Here is a 20,610-nt window from a genome sequence, read left to right on the forward strand (position 1 = left end):
GTGCTTTTTATTTATGGCACCTCTTCCCACAACAAGTTTTGTGAATTCTGAACTACTTGATACACATTCACTTAACTGGATAGCATATTCATCCTGGTTGTTTGGCTTGGTTTGGTTTTATTCAACATATTGAGTATAAAAGCAGCAAGATGAAGGTTTGTTTGGAATTTCTGCCTTTCGGCTGTAGGTGCCGGAGCCCGGGGCTGGTTCGGGTTTAGCTGGGCAGGGATCACAGCTCAGTCCCATGGGGCAGCACGTGCTCGGCTGCTGGCGTCGGCTTCTAGATAAGAGATCCTTTTGTAAATCAGGAAAAGACTGTGTGCTGTATGTATGGTTATATAAGAAGCAGTGACATGTCAGCAGACATTTCCTTGAATAGACAAGCTAAAGGATGTTCTCAGTACAGAATGTCTCTTAGAAATGTTTAGAAGTGTATCTTGTTGGTTGTGACCTAGATGTATAGGGCTGCTCCCCGGCAGCGCTAGCGTGAAGATTCCTGCTGCACTTCCCACTGGATCTTCTTGTTTTCAGGCTTCCTGAAACTGTGTATTTTCTTTTGCTAAAATGGAAACCTCACCTTTCTGGAAAACCAGAGGTCCTAGGGAAATATTATGGTCTATTTATTTTTAAATAAAGAACAAATAAAATCGGAAGATCGTTTCCTTTAAAAACTGTTGCACATGTTGAACTGGCATATAGTGTAAGCAAAGATTTGAAAGCTGAAATATGAGACGCTGTAGCAAGTGATATGACTTCTAAATTTGAAACTGAGGTCTATGATCTAGTTTTGTAACAAATATTCTATAATTTATGAGCCTCCAACAGTATACAGAACTACAAATGAATAGGGGGAATAAACTGGGATCCTTTTGTACACCAACAAGTTCATGACTGCCAGCTATATAGTGTATTTATACCTGCTGCATTTGTGTTAATTGGAAGTCATGCAAGTTATTTTGAGGTTTTGCCAAATGGGAAAGCTTACTTTCCCTACAGAAAATAATTCAGACCAAACCTGGATAAATTTGGAGAATTTCACCATAGTTTGTAAGGCTATGTTGTCCTGTCATCCATCAATTGCTGCCCTGCTAGAACTTAGTCCTCTTATTATTTTAATATGTTGAATAAGAGGCTCTTTATAAACATTTGTGTGAGTTGAAGGGGGGAGAGTGGTAGATGGTTGTGGTTTTTTTTTTCTCAGACCTGATCTTATACTTTACTTTGCTTATTTTCATTTTTTAACGTGCTACATGCAAAACCTTAAATTATAGTTAACTTTGTGCTAAAAGTTTCATTCTACAAGGAGATTCGCTGGAAATATCCATCGTGAATTTCAGTAAAGGTAACTAATTCCTTACATCTTAAGCAGGTACACTTACATATTTTTTAGTATTGATATTATTGAGTGCTGATGCTATTGCTGAATCAAAAATAACTAATACTGAAACGGCTATGGTAAAACTTCCACCTGTTGTGGGATTATTTTGGCACTCAGATACTTCCAGAAGTTGGAAGTACTGTAGTTGGGCATATTCTCTTAAGTTTGACGTTCAGGAAATACTTGTGTAAATTTTGCTTCAAATAGCAATTAGAATTATTTTAGCACTTGTGAAACTTATGAAAGGACTTATTTCTTGGAAATAGTTTAAAATATTTTCTTTAATCATTATCCCAGGATGAATATATCTCTTCCAGCTTCTTGAATTGAATCTTTTTTGTATAAAAAAGCACCTAGATTGAAGTTGTTTCGGAAGTGCTGAAAGACACAGTGAACTTTGTCTGCTCAGGTATTGGTGCAGCCGGAGTGAGGGATCTTGCCCAACAGCTCGGAGACTGAGCAAAAGCCTTGTTGGCCACTTCGGGACCAGGAGTTACTATAGCACAGCTTGGAAAAAGTACAAATTGAGGGGTTTTTAGTGTGTTGATGAGGTCCTGCCAACATTGACTCCTGAGAGGTCTTAACATGATGAGATTTTCATAGATCTCACCTGTAGGAAAAAGACAATCAAAGCAGTTCTGGAGTAATATTAATTGTATTAACGTTTTTCTTGTAAGTCTTAAGTTTGACTTAGCTTGAGAGAGTTGAAATGCGTTGGAGAAAATCTAGAACACTAATTTCTTTTCCGAAACATGCAAGTTTGAACGAAAAGAGAGTAAATATTTTAAAAGGAACTCATTATATGTTGATGTTACTTGCGCTTTTTACAAAAATCGGACCATATGTTTTTGAGGCGGGTTCACAGTACCTTTTCCCCCCCTTTTTGTGTCATTTTTCTTGAATAGCAGCACTCCAGAGCTCTCTGTACTGAGATGTCCTGCCCCACGTCGTCTCTAAGCATCATGTAAGGTCCCCTTTCCAAAGCAAACCAGATCACTGCGATGAGCACAAGTCGCACCAGAGATGATTAAACACCTTTAGTAAGAGTAGGCTTGTTTTTTTTAAAACAGTCTGATAACTTGCATATTGATTTTTGACTACTGACTTGATCTCCTGTTTTAACTTAATCTTTAGCTGATAAGCAAGTATTTCTTGCGGGTAATTGCGGCAACTAATTTATCTTAACGGTGTCCTCACATCCTCTTCCTTTTTCTGGTCACCACAGGAACATTATGTAATAATAGTTCTTACTCTGGGACAGCTATACCCTGTGTCAGTTTTTCCTGCGTTTTTAATTTGATGTTTACCTGTTTATGGGAATTGGTGCTCACTGACTCTGTTCTCTTTTTGTTCTACTTCCCCCCTTCCTCCTCTCCTCACCTGAACAGACTCTGTAATTAGCAGGTTCTGTATGAAACCTCTTGCGATAAAGATTAATCAGTGTACAGTAGTGCGTCTGTAAAGTCTCATTTTACAAAATGAAAAGTTCCAAGTGTGTTTTAATAACATTGTAGAACCTTCTCCACGTAAATAGCCAAGAGGTACCCAAGCTCTGCTGCAAATGCTCTTGACACTGAAGAACAGAGGGAATCCTTGATGAGTGGTTAAGACTGTGCTTTCCTTAAGATAAGAATTACAATGTTTTATATTAACTTCTCGGAACTGTTTATTATGAAAATGGTGTCCCTTCTCCCCAGCTTTGATCACCACTTAATAATAAAACCATAATTGTCACGATTCAGATTTCAGTATGTAGCGCATTGTGCCTGTGGTCACTTGCTTCAGGGGGTGGTTTTAGCCAGCTGGCTACAACACCGAAGTATTAAATTACTCTTCTTTATCTTTTCGTATTTTGGAGGATCTGCAGAGTTCACATATAAACTTAAACTACTGTGATGTTAAAGTAATGATTTATACAAGCCCTCAGTTTTAAGCAGTGGAGTACAAAAATACATACCCGTGGAACAGTGGGGACACTGCTGAGCAGAAAGCAGCTTCCAGAACTGGATTCATGTCAGAAAGGCTAAGACTTAATACTATTAAGAATACCGTGAAAGGAGGAAGATAAAATTTTGGGCTACCTACTATCAATATATGTATATTTTTACAGATAATAAGAGCATGCATATCTTAATCTACATATGCACATATATCAAGTTTCTCTGGAAGAGAGCGCTGGCCTCTGAATGCAAAGACACAAACTGGAGCTGCCGTTCGTTGCCATCTTGACAGATTCATAGTCAGAGTTTGCTAAAACAAAATATTGGAAGCAGATGATGATGAAAAATGTGGGAAAGATCTGCTGAGGCTGGGAAATGTTCTGAAAGAGGATGGGCAGCTGAGGAGCAGTTTTCCAAGGGACCTATATTGAAACGGGCTGGTACATTCTTACTTGTAATAGTTTCTCTGTATTATCTTAAACTTATCTTGAAATGACAAGTGTGTGAAAACCCATCTATCTTTACTGAATCTTCTGTTATAACAGATCTGGGGAAAAAAAAAAGTTAATTCATTCATAGTGTCTGCAGACCTGTATTTAGATAGCTGTGAATAATATACATCAGTCTTTCCCCCCTCTAATTGTAAAACAGAATAAGTATGAAATTTCTCAAATTTTTCTAGAGGGAAAATGTAAATGTAGAACAGGGCATGCGTCAGCAATGAAGAAATTTGAATATAATCTCTACAAGGATTTAAAGCAATATTGCATAAGGAACAAATTGGCATTCCAATATCTTTTTCTTGTTTTTAATAACTAAAAATCATGTCTGAGTTCCTTTCCCAATGTGTTGCTGAAACATGACGTACACCTTGGGCGTTATGCGTACTGGTTAGCATGTAATCCTGAGATTATCATGTCAGATAATGTTACAGGGTTGCTTAAGGAACTGAAGTCCAGCTATTAGAATAGGCATAAATAGGCACTTAAAGGCATAAACATGCTTAATTTCGTGTTTTGGAACACATTTCCAGTTTAAGCTTAAAACAGAGCTAGAGATGCTAATGGCATTTGTTGCTACTAGAAAAGATTGCCAGTGGTGTTGGAAGTTTACCCGCAACTTCAAGATGAAAATTTTACTTTATAGATGAAATTACTGTTATCTCAGAGTAGTGCACTTATCTTTAAAAAATGTTAACTTTTTTTTTTTTACTTAGTAATATATTTTAGAAATGTTTGAGGTTTTTTGGTACATCTTTACTTGCACATTGCAAAGTTTTGCTGTTTGTTAGCTTTGAAAATATTTTACTTTGGATTTTAAGGAATTTGTGTATAAAATAAGTAGCAATGATTCTGATATCTCAACTTCTAGGCAGTGCGAGAGGCTTTTAGAGTCATATGGTTTTGTTAGTTTTTGGGAGACAGCAAAACATTAAAAGAGAATTTAACTTCTTTATGTTAAAAAGTACTTGCTTTCGTCTTTAAATAAAAAACCCCTTCGTGTTCTAATTCTTGCTTTCTGAAAAATCGCTTTTAATTGCCAAGTTGTATGATTTGTGTTTTATAATACTGTTACACTTGTTATTTTTCAGTCCCAGAAATCCTGGATAGAAAATACTTTCACCAAGAGGGAGTGCGTGTATATTATACCAAGTTCAAAAGACCCACACAGGTAAATAAGAAATGATGCAAGAACTCATTGCTGTTCTTTATAATTAAACTGAGACTAATGAAGAACATTTTGCTTATCTCCTGTGCTGCTTTTACCTTACGCTGAATTAGAGGTGTGAAATCAAGTAACTTATCTCTAACCTATCTAATTTGTAGAGTTTACCTTCACTAAATGTTATAGGTATTCCTACAATGGCTGAACTTGATGTGTGTGACATCCGTGTCTCAGATTAAATACAGTCAAGTTGGAAATAGATTCTGAATTGGTGGTTTAAGGCAGTTTTGTCTCCCCAATGTTGTCATTATGGATTTCAGATCAGCTTTCTCGTTTTTAGCGCCCAATACTTGAGAACAGCTGAGAAACCTTTTGTTCTGAACTTAGAAAACTCCTATTTCAGTCTTTTCCGTGGAAGAAATGTTATAAATCTATTTTGTTCTATTGGGGGAGAGTCTTATTTTTCTTTTAAGAACTTTGGGTTTAGGCAGAAAAAGAACAAAGTAAATGCCGTCGAATTTTTAAGTTATTGTAAATAATTCATCACATTCCTCGAAATCATGTGACACGAGAAGCTTTTAGAATTTATAGCCATGATTGTAGCACATGGAAAATTTGCAAATGCAAACAAAGTAATTAGGAAGCTGTTAAAATTTCCAGAGCGTTTCACGAGGCACAAAATGGTCTTCAACACTTGCCCTTTTAGTTTAACCCATTTGTAGCGCACAGTGGAGTTCACAACTTTCCCATCAGATTTTGTCCATAATTGGTTAACAGCTACTTATGAGAATTATGGAAAATTGGTGAAAATGTATCTGCTATGCTGATTTTAAATGTTAAGAAAGCTGTTAGCAGGAAAACACAGAAAATGTTTAAGATGTAAGAGGGTAAAGTGAGGGATTCTTTTTATATAATAAACTCTATGTAAAGACATTACTCTACAAGGTTTGTTCAAATATATATTTTTCTGTACATGCAACCCAGAAATTATCCAATCACCTTCCCACGTGTGCGGTTCAACTTGGGTGGATATTGGAACGATACATTCATAGCACAGGTGCAAATGAGTCTGATAAAGTGTCTGTCCGTAAGTGACTTCTCGGCCTCTAGCAAAATGTTTCCATTTGGGTAGGGCAGGTAATTCTGAAATATTCCTGGGCTTTCGACATGGATGGTTCAAAGCCTGAAAACCTCTCTGCAGTCTCAGGACTGGAGCTTTTGCATGTGTATGTGTTTTTACCTGCCAAGTATACTACAGTTATGGAAAATAAAGATGAGCAAGTTGGGGAATGACCTATTAGAGAGCAGCATAGGGGAAAGGGACCTGGGGGTCCTGGGGACAGCAGGGTGACCATGAGCCAGCACTGGGCCCTTGTGGCCAGGAAGGCCAATGGTACCTGGGGTGTCAGTAGGTCAGAGGTTCTCCTGCCCCTCTGCTCTGCCCTGGGGAGACCACACCTGGAATATTGTGTCCAGTTGTGGCCCCTCAGTTCCAGCAGGACAGGGAACTGCTGGAGAGAGTCCAGCGCAGGGCAACAAAGATGCTGAAGGGAGTGGAGCATCTCCCGTGTGAGGAAAGGCTGAGGGAGCTGGGGCTCTGGAGCTGGACAAGAGGAGACTGAGGGGTGACCTCATTAATGTTCACAGATATCTAAAGGGTGAGTGGCAGGAGGATGGAGCCAGGCTCTTCTCGGTGACAACCAACGATAGGACAAGGGGCAATGGGTTCAAACTGGAACACAAGAGGTTCCACTTGAATTTGAGAAGAAACTGCTTCCTGGTGAGGGTGGCAGAGCCTGGCCCAGGCTGCCCAGGGGGTTGTGGAGTCTCCTTCTGTGCAGACATTCCAACCCGCCTGGACACCTTCCTGTGTAACCTCATCTGGGTGTTCCTGCTCCATGGGGGGATTGCACTGGATGAGCTTTCCAGGTCCCTTCCAACCCCTGACATTCTGGGATTCTGTGAAGTTACCGTGTTATAAATGGGTAAACTTGGGCAGCATTTTTTCTGTTTACTGAAGATCTCTTTTGTTCAGTGATCTCTCTGTAAGCACACTAAGTGGTGTGAGTGGGGTGTGTCCCCCTTCACCTCAAAACTGGAGTTTACTCATATATTTAAATATTTCTTATAGATGCCTTCCAGGATGTCAGATTTGTCAGCAACTTGTCAGGTAAGAGTTCTTTGTAATTACATTATTTGTGAATATTTTTTTCCACTAAACAAACGCTTTCATAATAGGGTTTTAAAACCTTGTGATCAATATTGCAAATGACAAGTTGGTGAAAGGTTAGATATAAAATAAATACAGCTAATGAATAAAGAACTGTCTGCAATACATAGATTTATAGATGTTATATAAATTGTTTGGCGTCAAAGAATTAATTTTCCATGTCGTGAGTACTCAGTTTCTTCTGGCCTCTAACTTATCTCAGTGAGCTTCAATATTTTGCATAATAATTATGTATTGTAATTAGTTCTTGCTATAAATATTTTATATATAATATTTATAATTTTTGCTTTCTAAAGCTGACGTGTCTCTGTTACAGAGAAACAAAGTTCTCTTGTCTTCTAATGACAGTATTTACTCAGGTATTCTAACTGGTATGGTGCAGGTGCTGCTGCGGCCGCTTGGTCAGACAACATGCGTGTTTCACTGCAAGTCTTGCGATGAAATACTCCGATGTGAAGCTGGGTGAAAACTGCAATCAGGAAATAGAAGAATGGTCAGTGGAAAAACACACAGAACAGACCTCTACTGATGCGTATGGTGTCATCAACTTCCAAGGTGGCTCTCATTCTTACAGGGCTAAGGCATGTATGACGTTTTCTTCTTTTTTCCTTACTCTAAACATGTTGATAGAGATGGCGAATGCTTCATTCAACTTTTGAAATTGAAGGCTGAAAACAGTGTCACCTATATTGTGACAAACCAGTGCCCTCTACTATTCTAGTATTTTTTAATTGTGATCTGAATTCTTTCTAATTTCCTTTTTTTTTTTTGTTTTGTTTAACAAAAGTTGTTTAGATCTGTCAGAACTAGCTGTGTTCATGTACAGGCTTACCTTCCAATTGCAAATTGCTCTGTTCTTTATGTCAGAGCCCCCAAGGAGAGTCCGGTGCTCTAGGTCAGATCCCCTCTGTGGAGGGGAGAGTTCTTAACAGGATTCGTTCACGTTGGTAACAGCAGCATGTGCGTTCCTTTGTACGCTTAGTATAGCTTAAAATTGCTGCGAATCCCTTTCCAGGAGTACAGAAATAGCAGGCTGCCTATACTAGTTTCTCTGCTTACTTCTTTTTTGGTTAGAACTTGACTCAAATAGGGCTAATTTCTGCGTGATGACCCCTCTGTTGAATAGCTCGTTTTAAAGATGCAGCAGTATTTTTAACTGATCAACCATCTACTTAATCTTATGTTGTTAAACACAGCAAGTTAAAAAGGTGCTAGTTTTCTATTGAGGAATGTAGCTTTCCTTCCTACCAGGAATCGGGAAGGAAAAGCAAGCAACTGTCTTCCTGTAAAAGTTTCCATAGGAGACGTGCAAGCCTCTCCCCAGTAGATGGCAGAACTTTTATAAACATTTCTGAATTTCATCTAATTCACAGATCATCAATAGAATCATAAAGACTCATTTTTCTAGGTCGCTGTGCCAGTAGGATGGAATAACATAATCTTTGCATTGTAATTCCCTTTCCAAAACTTGCTTTCAGAATTGCGAACTGTCTCATCCGTAATTCAGGAGGACATAAAGCAACCTTGTTGTTTTCTTGCATCTGCTGTGTTTTGAGAAAGCGAATTACATTTTCCATAGCCAGGAATAGGATAATATATCCTGAAGTACCTCCTGGTTCTTTTTACTCGTTGATTCTGATTTAAGAACCTTTTAACACTCTTCTTGTGCTCACAGTATGTGCGATTGTCATATGACACCAAGCCTGAAGCTATTCTGCAACTTATGCTTAAAGAATGGCAGATGGAGTTGCCGAAGCTTGTTATATCTGTACATGGGGGCATGCAGAAATTTGAACTTCACCCACGCATCAAACAGTTGCTTGGCAAAGGTCTTATTAAAGCTGCAGTAACAACAGGAGCCTGGATTATAACTGGAGGAGTGAACACAGGTAAAAAAGTACCGATGAATGTGCGCAGTTAACTGGATTATGGTTTATAAGAGCCAAAAGATTTCATGGATGCATAGTTTTTCCTTAAAACCAAGTAAATTTGCGTGAGTTTGGTAAAGTGAAATTAATACGTTTTGAACAGGTGTGGTTGGAAGTGGACTGCTGTTTCGTCTTGCAAAGAGAAACAACACAAAGATGGGGGGATTGTTTTTTTGGGGCTTGTTTTGTTTGCTTTTTGCCTTTTGTTGTTGTTGGGGTGTTCTTGCTTGTTTTTGAAACTGCAAGAGAAGAAACTTAATGCGATTAAAACACACACACAAAGATGTAGTGGAAACTCTTTAGTTCTTACTAGGCTAATATTTATTTTGTTGAATTACTGATACATAGTACTTCGTTTCCTTCTAGTAGATGTAGTATGGTGCTTTTCCTTTTCATGTTATGTCAAGTAAGTTCCCAGATCTTTAAAGGTACATTTAACTAATAAAACAGTTGTATTTCTTAATAAGATGTGACATTCAATACATTGAAATGTTTTTGTGCACAAACAGGTGTTGCAAAACATGTTGGTGATGCTCTACGAGAACATGCTTCCAGATCATCTCGGAAGATTTGCACTATTGGGATTGCTCCATGGGGAGTGATTGAAAACAGAAATGACCTTGTTGGAAGAGATGTAAGGATAGATTACCTAATTAAAATAATGATTTACCTGACTATTTTTGACAAATCTGCTCAAGTGTGTTCTTTCACTTACTTTGCATCATTGGAATACTTGCTTTAATATGAAGGTACATTGACATCTGTGACTTATGCAAGATTGTTAGTGTAAACAAGTCGCAAAATGCAAATGCACTAGAGGAGGAGCTGCTTCTTAGGTACTTAATCCTTTTTCTCCCCCTGACTGATATTACTGAATCAAATAACAAAAATGGTATTACAGAGAATTCACATTTACAGAGGATAAGGTGAAAAATTTTGATGCAGAATCTTTGTTTGCCAGAGCAATCTCAAGTTTTCCCCAAAGACACCTTTTCAAAGGATCTTTTCTCTGTCATCCTTCAAAACATTATTCTTTTGCGACAAAATCATCTACTTCTTGCACAAAGTTCAGAGATACAGCTGTTGATGTATCCTGACCCAAGGCGTGCCTAGATGACAAGTTCAGTTTCACAGAAACAAGTTTGAATCTTCATAAGTAAAACACATTGTTCTGTGCTTACACTTAGGTGGTTGCTCCATATCAAACCCTGTTAAACCCGTTAAGTAAACTAAATGTCCTAAATAACCTCCATTCGCATTTCATTCTGGTGGATGATGGAACAGTTGGGAAGTATGGAGCAGAAGTTAAATTGCGGAGAGAACTGGAAAAAACGATTAATTTGCAACGGATCCATGCAAGTAAGTAATTCTGATGGCTGAGGCCTGAGTGAAAAAAGTTAGTCTTTTGTTTATGTTTCGAGTCTGAATGACTATTTTGCAGATTTCCGCTGCTGCCTTGAACCCGAGATATCGCTGGTAGATTTAGGATTTCTCTGGGACCAGAGAGGAGGGTTCTTTTGAATAAAGCTGTCAATTGTACTTCGATAAATCAAATCTATGTCACTTGAGTTACTAGTGCGTTGCAGGCCTTACTGGTCTGATTGATTCATGGTTTTGACATGGTCACTTGCAGTTTCACAACAGGGCAACTGAGTTTGTAAAACATCATCCGTGTTTGTGCAAAGAAGCCATGACTTTTTTAGTGTTTTCCCAATTATGGAGCAACACGTGGTTTTTTCTCTTCTAGGAATGCTTTTGCAATCCTCCCTGTCGGCAGAGGGTTTCTGTGTAACTATGTTCAAATTATATGTGTGTTGACGTCTTTGGAAACTCTGGGAGTTTCCAAAGGAGAGTTCCCTAAAGAAAAAATGTTCACTTTACTGCATTAGTTCAGGAATATTTCTGTGAAGAATCTCTTCTGTTTTGTAGCCTGTATTCCATTGTATTTACCAGCTTCTTCCCAGCCCAAAGTATAAAGAGTGCTTGGAACTGTCCATTAGCAACAATCAAAAAGTCTGGCAGGCAGTGTTTTAATATTTATTCAATAGAGGGGACATGCTTGATTTATTAAATATATAAAATCAGTCTTGGCATTCCCTGTACACTTAAAACATTGTCTGTTTTTTATTACTTCGCAGGAATTGGCCAGGGTGTGCCCGTGGTGGCACTTGTGTTTGAAGGTGGCCCCAACGTCATACTCACAGTCCTAGACTTCCTCCAAGAGAGTCCTCCCGTGCCCGTGGTGGTGTGCGAGGGAACGGGCAGAGCTGCAGACATATTAGCGTATGTTCACAAGCAAACAGAGGAGGGAGGGTAAGTCCTACCAGCGCTAACCAAACCATCAGTCGTGCATAGATGGGTTTCGAGACCACTCCTTAATGAATTTGTGCAAGAGCGTTTTTCTGTGGGAAGACGAAGGCTAAAAGCGTGGAGTGTAATTGTGCCTGGGATGCAGCCTTGCAGGCTGGCTGCAATAATAGCCCTGGCTAAAGACCGAGATGACCTTTCTAGTTCTAGGTTCCTCCCACATACCCTGTACCGGTTGCATTAAATGCTGTAACACATGCTTGCTTTAGCGATACTTACAAAAAGGACAGGAGAGGTGTGCACACCTATATCCTAAAGTAGGGCAAACATCTCACGTGCAGCTTCAGTTACATGAGGTGCTTTTGTTCCACCATTGTAACTAGAGGACCCAGCCCTCACTTTAAATGCTCTTTCTGCTCCAACTTCAAATTTTAACTAAGCCACAGCAACTTAAGTGATTTGACTGTTCTTAAGAGTGCACAAGAGAGTTTTGCTCAACAGAAGTCAGAGCTGGTCAGAACTTCCAGAGATACGAGAATAACAGAGAATAGTATGTTACTAAACTGCTTAAAAATATCACCTGACTACATTGAATGGAAATATTTTTGTGCAGTTAGCTGTTGCATAGCAGTAACTTTCAGTGAAAAGGGATCAGAAAGAGTTTCTGTGCTTTTTCTTCTGAGTAGTTAACTTTTTACGCACTTCTGTTTAGTGTAGAGAACATATATCTGTTTTAAGTGTAGTTTCAAGCAATAAAAGGGATGCGCTTGGGCTCCATGGTATTTAGTGATTTCAAGTTAGCTGTCAGATTTGCATAAATCCTGAAACATATTATGTCCTTGTTGCAGGGACTGCCTCAGAACCAGGGGGCAGGGATCTAACGTAGCTGTACACAAACAGCTCTGTCCGTAGTCAGATCAGAAGCAGGTCTTATTCAGAGGGGCGAGTACTTAGTATTATGTGTCAAAATCTTTTAGCCCAGAGTATCTCAGAACTGGCTGTGGGAAGGAAAGGGAGAGAAGCTGGGTTACTGGGGCAGTAGCAGAAAGTCATAGATTAAGCAACCTATACTTCTTTCTAAAGGTTACCCAAGATTGTACCACTGAAACAGTAATAAGCTTGGAGATAGCAGGGCCTTGAATGGACATGTTGAAACTAATTACATGCATTGCAGTTCCTACTGTTCATGTATAACAGTGTGTTTTCCTGTTTGTTTCGATCTCAGGAATGTTCCTGAGGGTGCTGAACCTGAAATCATTTCAACCATCAAAAAGACGTTTAACTTTGGTCAAAGTGAAGCAGTTCATTTGTTTCAGACACTGTTGGAATGCATGAAAAAAAAAGAACTTGTAAGTAGATCTTGCCATACAATTATTTTATTCAAGCTGTGTGCATTTGTGGATCTAATATTGTATCTCAATGTTCTGTATGGTCAAGAGACATTAAAAAATCTTTTCTGGACAGTTAGGCTTTTTTTTGTCTTTGAATTATGAGTGTACTAACAAAGGTCTATTAGTACTGCATGCTTAAAGAAAAAGCACTTTATCGAACTTTATATTTAGCCTGAATTCAGGTACTGGTGTCTCATTTGGATGTCATATTGTGCTGTTCTAAGATTTAAAATTGTCATATTTGGCTGAACATTTTTGCTGGCAGGTTAATCTCATACTTTAGACTGGACCAGAGGGGTAAATAGAATACTGTGTGATGTTTATAGAAAATAGAGTATTGTAATCATAGTGGGAAAATAAGTTCAAATTGACAGAAGAGCGTAAAGGGTTTCTGCTGTGCGTTTTCTCATAAAAGGTTGTCTTATGTGGCACCCAGTTAGGAAAACAATACAGGGTGCACACTAGAGGTAAGTTTAAATCAAGCATAGGCTTAAATTGCCTTGAAGATAAGGTGACTTTCTACTATATTTCAATTCCTTACATAAAGACTGGAGCTAATCACCTTTGCCTGAAAATAACTTTAAAAGAGGTTTTCCCTATTTTACTGTTTTGGACAGATTACAGTTTTTCATATTGGGTCAGATGAACATCAGGACATCGATGTTGCAATTCTTACAGCATTGTTAAAAGGTGAGACTTTTAAGAGCGTTTAGAATCTCCAGCTATTGTTGTTTAATGTTTATATGATGGATTATATATAAAATACTATAATCTGTAGGAATCTTTCGTTTTCTAGCAAATAATTATCTACTATGTTTTCTCATTGTATAATACCGTAATGTGTCATAAATGATTAAATATACTGTATAACTTTGTAGTGGAATCCTTGATTTGGCCTCTTTAGGAAGAAAGAATGTATGTTATCTTTAAATTGATTTAATGTTTTTTTTCATTGTTTTTGCTTCTTAAGGCACGAATGCATCTGCGTTTGACCAGCTTGTTCTTACACTTGCGTGGGATAGAGTTGACATAGCCAAAAATCATGTGTTTGTTTATGGGCAACAATGGCTGGTATGTAACGCTCTGGATTAAGCAGCATGGTATTTTCAGAGGGAAGCTCAGTTTACTGTAAAGAACGAATCTTTTCACTTTTGTAGAGAGAGACTGTAGAATACTGACACAATTCTTCTGAGGACAGTAATTTTTGCGTACTGCCTTACAGCTGTTTTGTTATTGTGTAGTTGAAAATGGCCCAAGAATTTTAGAAATGTGCTAAGTCTTCTTAATAACTAGGGGAGAAAAGACATTGCAAAAGGTGGAAGCTGAATTCCTGTTAGTCAGATGCTCTTTCTTCCTTACAGTTGCACGGTCAGAGGAAGATCTCAAGCAGCATCGAGTAAAATACACATATTAACTACTGTTGGCAGCACTGCAGTGTCTTTTGAGGGGGAGGACAAAATGTCTGTTTCTTGTAGTCTGCAAATTGGTTTGATAATGACATTGTGGATCTTGCCATTTCCCTGTATTTCTGTAAAAATAAACCACAATCCTATATAACTACGTTGATAGCAATGATACTTCTGAGCATTTATCTTTGAAGCAAATTGTGCTTTAAATGTTTGATGTCTTTGTTTCATCCAATATCAACCTATGAGAACAGTTTAACTATGCCAAACCCAATGTCTCCTTAGTCCCGTGTACTGTGTCAGCTGGAGATACCTACAGATGAGTTTAAGACTCGCTGATGAAGTGTATTAAGAATATTCTCTCATCCTGTAATTGTGTGTAATTCAGGGGATTTTCTGACCCAAGGGTGATATCTTTGTAGGCATATAAGGTTTCCCCAGCCCTGTAAATAAATGAGGTTGCTATGTAACCTAAGTACACTGACTTTGGTGATGACCCATTTTACTGGTTCTCTCCAGGCTCTACCTTGTTACTTCTCTGTTGTAGGTTGGCTCTCTGGAACAGGCCATGTTAGATGCCCTCGTGATGGACAGAGTTGCATTTGTGAAACTTCTGATTGAAAACGGAGTAAGCATGCACAAATTCCTTACGATTCCCAGACTGGAAGAACTTTATAACACAGTAAGTGAATGACTGCTTTTTAAGCTACTTTTAGAACAGCTTTTGAGAGTTGTATACCAGGTCACATGCAGCCATGTGGGGGGTGTCAATAGAGGGGTTCTTGTTGAGAGGTGTGTGCTGTCTGGCTGCTTTCTAGTGCCACAGCTGCCTTCCGGCTCCTCAGAAATTACGCCAGAAATAGTTTGTCAAGCAGGACGTTCATCTTTGTCTGATGCTGGGGGTAGATACTAAATGGAAAATTGCAGCCTTGTGGAACATGTGAGATGTGTAAACCACAGTGGGGAAGAGAACAAGTCAGATGGGTTAAACTTGTGCACAAAATATGAGGTCTATAGATACTATTGTTAGCCTTCATAAGATAGAATTCTATGGCAGTTAATATTGTATTAATAGTTGTAAAACCAGTTTATTTTGTGAACCTGCATAGTTATAAATATTGCTTAGAAAAACGTTGTTGCTGTAGGTGTTGATTTTTACTTTCCCCTCTCTTTCTTATAAAGAAACAAGGTCCAACTAACCCAACGCTCTTTCATCTCGTTCGGGATGTCAAACAGGTATGCCGTAAATGTAAAACTCTGTCAATAGCAGTGTTAGTTCTTTGATTTCTTGTGTGTGACTGACAATTTAATCTTAGGTTTATTAAGTTTTATTGTAATCAGTAAGCTACTTCTGCAGTCATTCAGTTGGTGTCAATACTTGCTGTTGTATGCTCAGTGCTCTGCTGCCACAAAGATGTTAAACCTGATGAGTGTTGCCTTTTTCATCTTACTTGTGATTGATTTGCTTTTTGGGGGGATTGAAAGCGGATACTCCCAGCTAAGAGCAATTTGGCTGTTAAAACAATCGACAAAAACCAGTCCATACCCTCCCTCACAGAATGAACATCTACCCTGCTAGGGAAGACGATACAGAAAAGAAGCTATAACCTTGTCTATTTTGAAACTGATAAAATACTGAGCCGTGTAGTTTCATGATTTTTTTAAATCATGAAAGTTTTAACTTGTTTTTTATGAAGAGCTGTGATGTCACATGCAGGAACACTGTAAGCAAGTTTAAGATTATAGTTTGAAAAACTAAAAATACTGTTATTTATTTCTAGGGAAATCTTCCACCGGGATATAAAATCAACCTGATTGATGTGGGGCTGGTTATTGAATATCTGATGGGAGGAACTTATAGATGCACCTATACAAGAAAACGCTTTAGAGCGATATACAACAGCCTCAGCGGGAACAATCGGGTATGTGGCAGTTGGATAACGGGACAGGCTGATTCATAGGTTCTCAATTAAAAAGCTGTGTATTTCAGAGGAAAACTGCATCCATATTGTTTTGTTCTTCTTGTCAATTGGCTGGCTCTTTTAAAGGCAATAGTAAGGCAGCTGGTCACTGTTTTGTGGTTGAGAACAAACCAAAGGTTTTGTTCTCTTGCTTGATATTCTAGCACATCTAAATTCCTTCTCTGTTACTCCCTCTTTTCCTACTCATAGAGAAAGAATGGGCACTAAGCATGCAGATTCACCAGGGCTTGAGATGCAGATGTCTTAGCTGCTTTCTTGTAAAGCAACAAGTGGAACAGCCTACTTTGTGACTTCTTAAATACCCAAACCAAACAAGATACTTGTTAAATATCCAGTGAAAATTCTGGTTGCTGTATAAGTTCATCACTGTTTAAGTAGCAAAGTAACTCAACTAAGTATCAAGCTATAAACAGATTATTTTATAATGCATAGTAGGTAAGAATAAAGAAACCAAACCAAACCCCCTCCCCTTTTTCTTGTTACAGCGATCTGGGCGAAATCCTTCAAATACTACTCCTCAGATGTGTAAAAGCCATGAGTCCTTTGGGAACAGGGCAGACAAGAAGGAAAAAATGCGCCATAATCACTTCATCAAAACAGCGCAGCCATACAAACCAAAGGTACAGACGTGTGAAGGGAACGTAGTGGGGTTTATTTTAACTAGTTAAGAGTGGCGAACCCAGTTGAAGTCTGTCACTGAAGTATGAGTAGCAGCAGTTTTACTGAGATTTAAAATGTAACTTTCTGATTTTATTTTAAAGATTGACACTGGTGCGGAAGAGGGAAAAAAGAAAAGAACCAAAGATGAAATAGTAGACATAGATGATCCTGAAACGAGGCGTTTTGCGTATCCGCTCAACGAGCTGTTGCTTTGGGCGGTGTTAATGAAGAGGCAGAAGATGGCCCTCTTCTTCTGGCAGCATGGGGAGGAGTCCATGGCGAAAGCCTTGGTTGCCTGCAAAGTGTATCGTTCAATGGCGTACGAAGCAAAACAAAGTGACCTTGTTGATGATACTTCAGAAGAACTGAAACAGTATTCCAAGTAAATTACATTTATATTATTAAAGATCTTTTATTCAAATGTGCAATAAAAGTAGTGAGCGATATATGAATAAACACCAAACTGTTCTATTAGCACACTTGGAGACAATTCCTTTTTGCAAAAAGGATTAAGTGATGCTCTAGTAGAGTTTTATATTAGATATTGCTCTTTCTTGAGAGCTGTTGCAAGTCATGCTTTATAGTTAAATTAAAATGATACTGAATGTGCCACTTCCATGTGATTTCACTGTGTTTTAACAGCTGTTTGTAGCCTGCATGTATTTTTATTAAAAAGTCACGGATTCACATGTTGTAGTTACAAGTTACTATACAGTGCATCGGTACACAAGGGCCACGTAATAGTCTATTCAAGTTGTACTGCTGGGAATTTGATTGTACAGGAAAATTCAGGCTAAACTCAAGTTCATTTCTACAGATACTAAACTTTCTTTTGTTGGTTTTTCATTCTAGTGAGTTTGGTCAACTTGCAGTTGAACTGCTAGAACAGTCCTTCCGCCAAGATGAAACTATGGCAATGAAATTACTGACCTATGAGCTTAAAAACTGGAGCAACTCAACTTGTCTGAAGCTGGCAGTGTCGTCAAGGCTCCGTCCGTTTGTAGCACATACCTGCACACAGATGTTGTTGTCGGATATGTGGATGGGAAGGTTGAACATGAGGAAGAATTCCTGGTACAAAGTAAGCGTTGTTGCACTTTGTTGGTGTAAAAAGGATTAGCAGAATTTGTGTTTTAATGGAAGGAAAACATGTTTAAGTGCTGTTGGTATAACGCTTTCATAACTATAGCTCGTGTTAATAAATCCTGTAAAACAGTCTCCTGTAACATAATCAAAACTGGAATTATTTATTGTTAACTCTTCTTTTGACGCTCTATTGTCTTTTCAAATAAGGTACAGAAATAGAGAAGGCAAAAAACAGGCAAGTAGCCTTCAATCAGAGGTATAAAGAGATCATGTGAATACTAATCCACTACTAAAAACATAGTGGTAAAAATGTTAACAGAAAACCCATTGTAAGAATAGTTCCATGCATTTTAGATTTTTATAGGTAGCACATAAGACAATGTCGAAAAGCTTTGTCTGTATCCTATTTTGGAGGAAGAAACTGAGCAAAAGCAGGGCACGGAGTGAAACAAGGGTAGACAAATCAAGGATAGGTTTTCCAGGGGTGCCCTTTGTGATATAGATCAATTGAACCAAAATGGGAGTTGCCTCTTTCTTTGTGATGGTGTGCAAAACTTAAGGGTTGTTAGGAATATAATGAAATACAACTTTCCTACAAAATATCTACAAGCATCATTTAACTTGTGACCTACTAAAATCCTCTTTGGTAACTGATTAACCACTTTCGTGCTTACTCTGTAACAGGCTAATGACAATAAGCAGCTTTCGCTTATTCTCTTCATCCACACCTTAGCTCATTTTTCTACCGTAAATTGGGAAAAAAACAAAGTAAACAAAACCAAACAAACAAAAAAATAAACACTCAAACCAACCAAAGCACAACCTCAACTCACAGATGTTTTAAAATACACCTTGACATTACACAGTTCCAGTTTCTGGGAAGTGGGCTAAAGAACAGATTGTAAACAGAAAATCTCAGCATCGTCAGTCTTAGAGTACATTCTTTCTAGTGGCTTTTGGGTTTGGAATTTGTTGATTCTTCCCCTTTGCTCTATCTTCAAGTCAAAGAACACTCTTTATATGTGATATTAGCCTTTTAAGTGTGTATGTAAATAATAACAACTAATGAGCTTCTACCTTTTTTCCTCTCAATAACAAGCAACTAAAATTTGTCTAGTATTTTTTTTGGAGGATATTCTGTGTGTTGGTGATTTCTGATACTTTGACGTAGCTGTGAACTGTTTGCACAAAGTCTTCATCTTTTCCAGGTGATACTGAGTATTTTACTTCCTCCTGCTATACTGCTGTTGGAATATAAGACCAAGGCTGAAATGTCACATATTCCTCAGTCTCAAGATGCACATCAAATGGCAATGGATGACAGTGAAAACAACTTCCAGAATGCAGCAGATGAAATACCTATGGTAAAGTGGCACAAGAGGAGATATTAAAAACAGTATTTCTAACTTAAAATAGATAGTTACATTTTTACATCAAAGCAAGAGATCAAATGAGTGTCCAAAGCGTGTGTTTCTGTATGTAAATTAACAGTCCTTTCATTTCAGGAGGTGTTTAAAGAAGTAAGGATCTTGGACAGTAATTTAGAAAAACATGATATGGAGACTCCAGCAAAACCTAAAAGGCTTCCAATTACACAGAAGTTTTACGCATTTTATCATGCACCGATTGTCAAGTTTTGGTTTAATACAGTGAGTTTTCTTTTGTCTAACGTGTATTTTATTTGGAGATCTAATGCAGATTTTGGGGTTCTTTTCCCAACATGGAGCTCTGTGACCTGAATCAAAGTATTAAGCACTTTTTAAAAAGCAAACAAAAAAGCCCCTTACCTTGCTAAGCTGGAAATGAGAACTACCTGATTTTGAGAAACTGCTTATGCACATGCAGGGTACTGTGGGTCAAGGTTCTTTTAAGTCTGTGGTGTTGGCTTGGAGAAGTACTGCTTTTTTTAAACCTAAGAATAATTAGCAGAAACGTTTTTATTTGGGCCTGAGTAATTAATTTCATCAGTTGCTAGCAGGAATTCTGAAATAATTTATTAAGCTGAAGTTTTCATGCACAGCTTTGCTTAAATTAGTGTAAAAGAGACTCTAAAATTTGTATTAAAGGAAAAATAGCTTTAATAAGAACAAAGCTTTGCTAATGATGAATAGCTTATTACAGCTGTTTTTCCTCTTCTAATAAGAAAATGCTTGTATCCCCTTATAAATAATAACTTACCTGCTTAAAGGGGTGAATATAGTACTGTAATTCTACTTGAAGCTTTTATTGTACACCACATCAAAAGATTTCACGCACATCTATAAAGAGCACTAGTAATTATATGTATAATTTTTTTTTTTTTTTAGTTGGCATACTTAGGATTCCTCATGCTCTACACGTTTGTGGTTCTTGTAAAAATGGAAGAATTACCGTCTGTTCAAGAGTGGATTGTTATTGCTTACATTTTCACATCAGCAATTGAGAAAATTCGTGAGGTATGCCTGTAATAATCTGGGATTTTAGGGGTTTTTGGGGTCAGTTAAAATGATCTGGTGTAAAGTGTTCATAAACGAGAACCTAAGAAACCTCAAGCATCAGAGTACACAATGTAATACCTTTATCTTAGAAAGAAACAACCTTATTTTACCGAGGAGTGAATTGTGCATTTATTCATTAGTGCCAGTCAAATATCAAATT

The 20,610-nt window shown here is 38.0% G+C and overlaps 1 protein-coding gene across 3 annotated transcripts in view; it reads left to right on the forward strand.

Annotated features, from left to right (window-relative positions):
• Positions 1 to 20,610, forward strand: part of TRPM7 (transient receptor potential cation channel subfamily M member 7) — a 53,808-nt gene that overhangs the window by 15,190 nt on the left and 18,008 nt on the right. For 2 of the 3 annotated variants that reach the window (XM_082060780.1, XM_082060781.1), the window contains exons 2-20: positions 4,910 to 4,989; positions 7,115 to 7,153; positions 7,596 to 7,794; positions 8,889 to 9,102; positions 9,651 to 9,775; positions 10,329 to 10,500; positions 11,280 to 11,454; positions 12,674 to 12,797; positions 13,457 to 13,529; positions 13,810 to 13,910; positions 14,793 to 14,927; positions 15,428 to 15,481; positions 16,027 to 16,167; positions 16,713 to 16,847; positions 16,989 to 17,269; positions 17,740 to 17,968; positions 19,182 to 19,337; positions 19,479 to 19,622; positions 20,280 to 20,408. In XM_082060780.1, the coding sequence (XP_081916906.1) occupies positions 4,910 to 4,989; positions 7,115 to 7,153; positions 7,596 to 7,794; positions 8,889 to 9,102; positions 9,651 to 9,775; positions 10,329 to 10,500; positions 11,280 to 11,454; positions 12,674 to 12,797; positions 13,457 to 13,529; positions 13,810 to 13,910; positions 14,793 to 14,927; positions 15,428 to 15,481; positions 16,027 to 16,167; positions 16,713 to 16,847; positions 16,989 to 17,269; positions 17,740 to 17,968; positions 19,182 to 19,337; positions 19,479 to 19,622; positions 20,280 to 20,408 (2,706 nt within the window). The remainder of the gene's footprint in view (positions 1 to 4,909; positions 4,990 to 7,114; positions 7,154 to 7,595; positions 7,795 to 8,888; positions 9,103 to 9,650; positions 9,776 to 10,328; positions 10,501 to 11,279; positions 11,455 to 12,673; positions 12,798 to 13,456; positions 13,530 to 13,809; positions 13,911 to 14,792; positions 14,928 to 15,427; positions 15,482 to 16,026; positions 16,168 to 16,712; positions 16,848 to 16,988; positions 17,270 to 17,739; positions 17,969 to 19,181; positions 19,338 to 19,478; positions 19,623 to 20,279; positions 20,409 to 20,610) is intronic. The other variant, XM_082060782.1, reaches the window with a different exon arrangement.

Source organism: Streptopelia decaocto (genome assembly GCF_964273445.1).
Source record: "Streptopelia decaocto genome assembly, chromosome: 9".
In the NCBI taxonomy this organism is placed as follows: Eukaryota; Metazoa; Chordata; class Aves; order Columbiformes; family Columbidae; genus Streptopelia; species Streptopelia decaocto.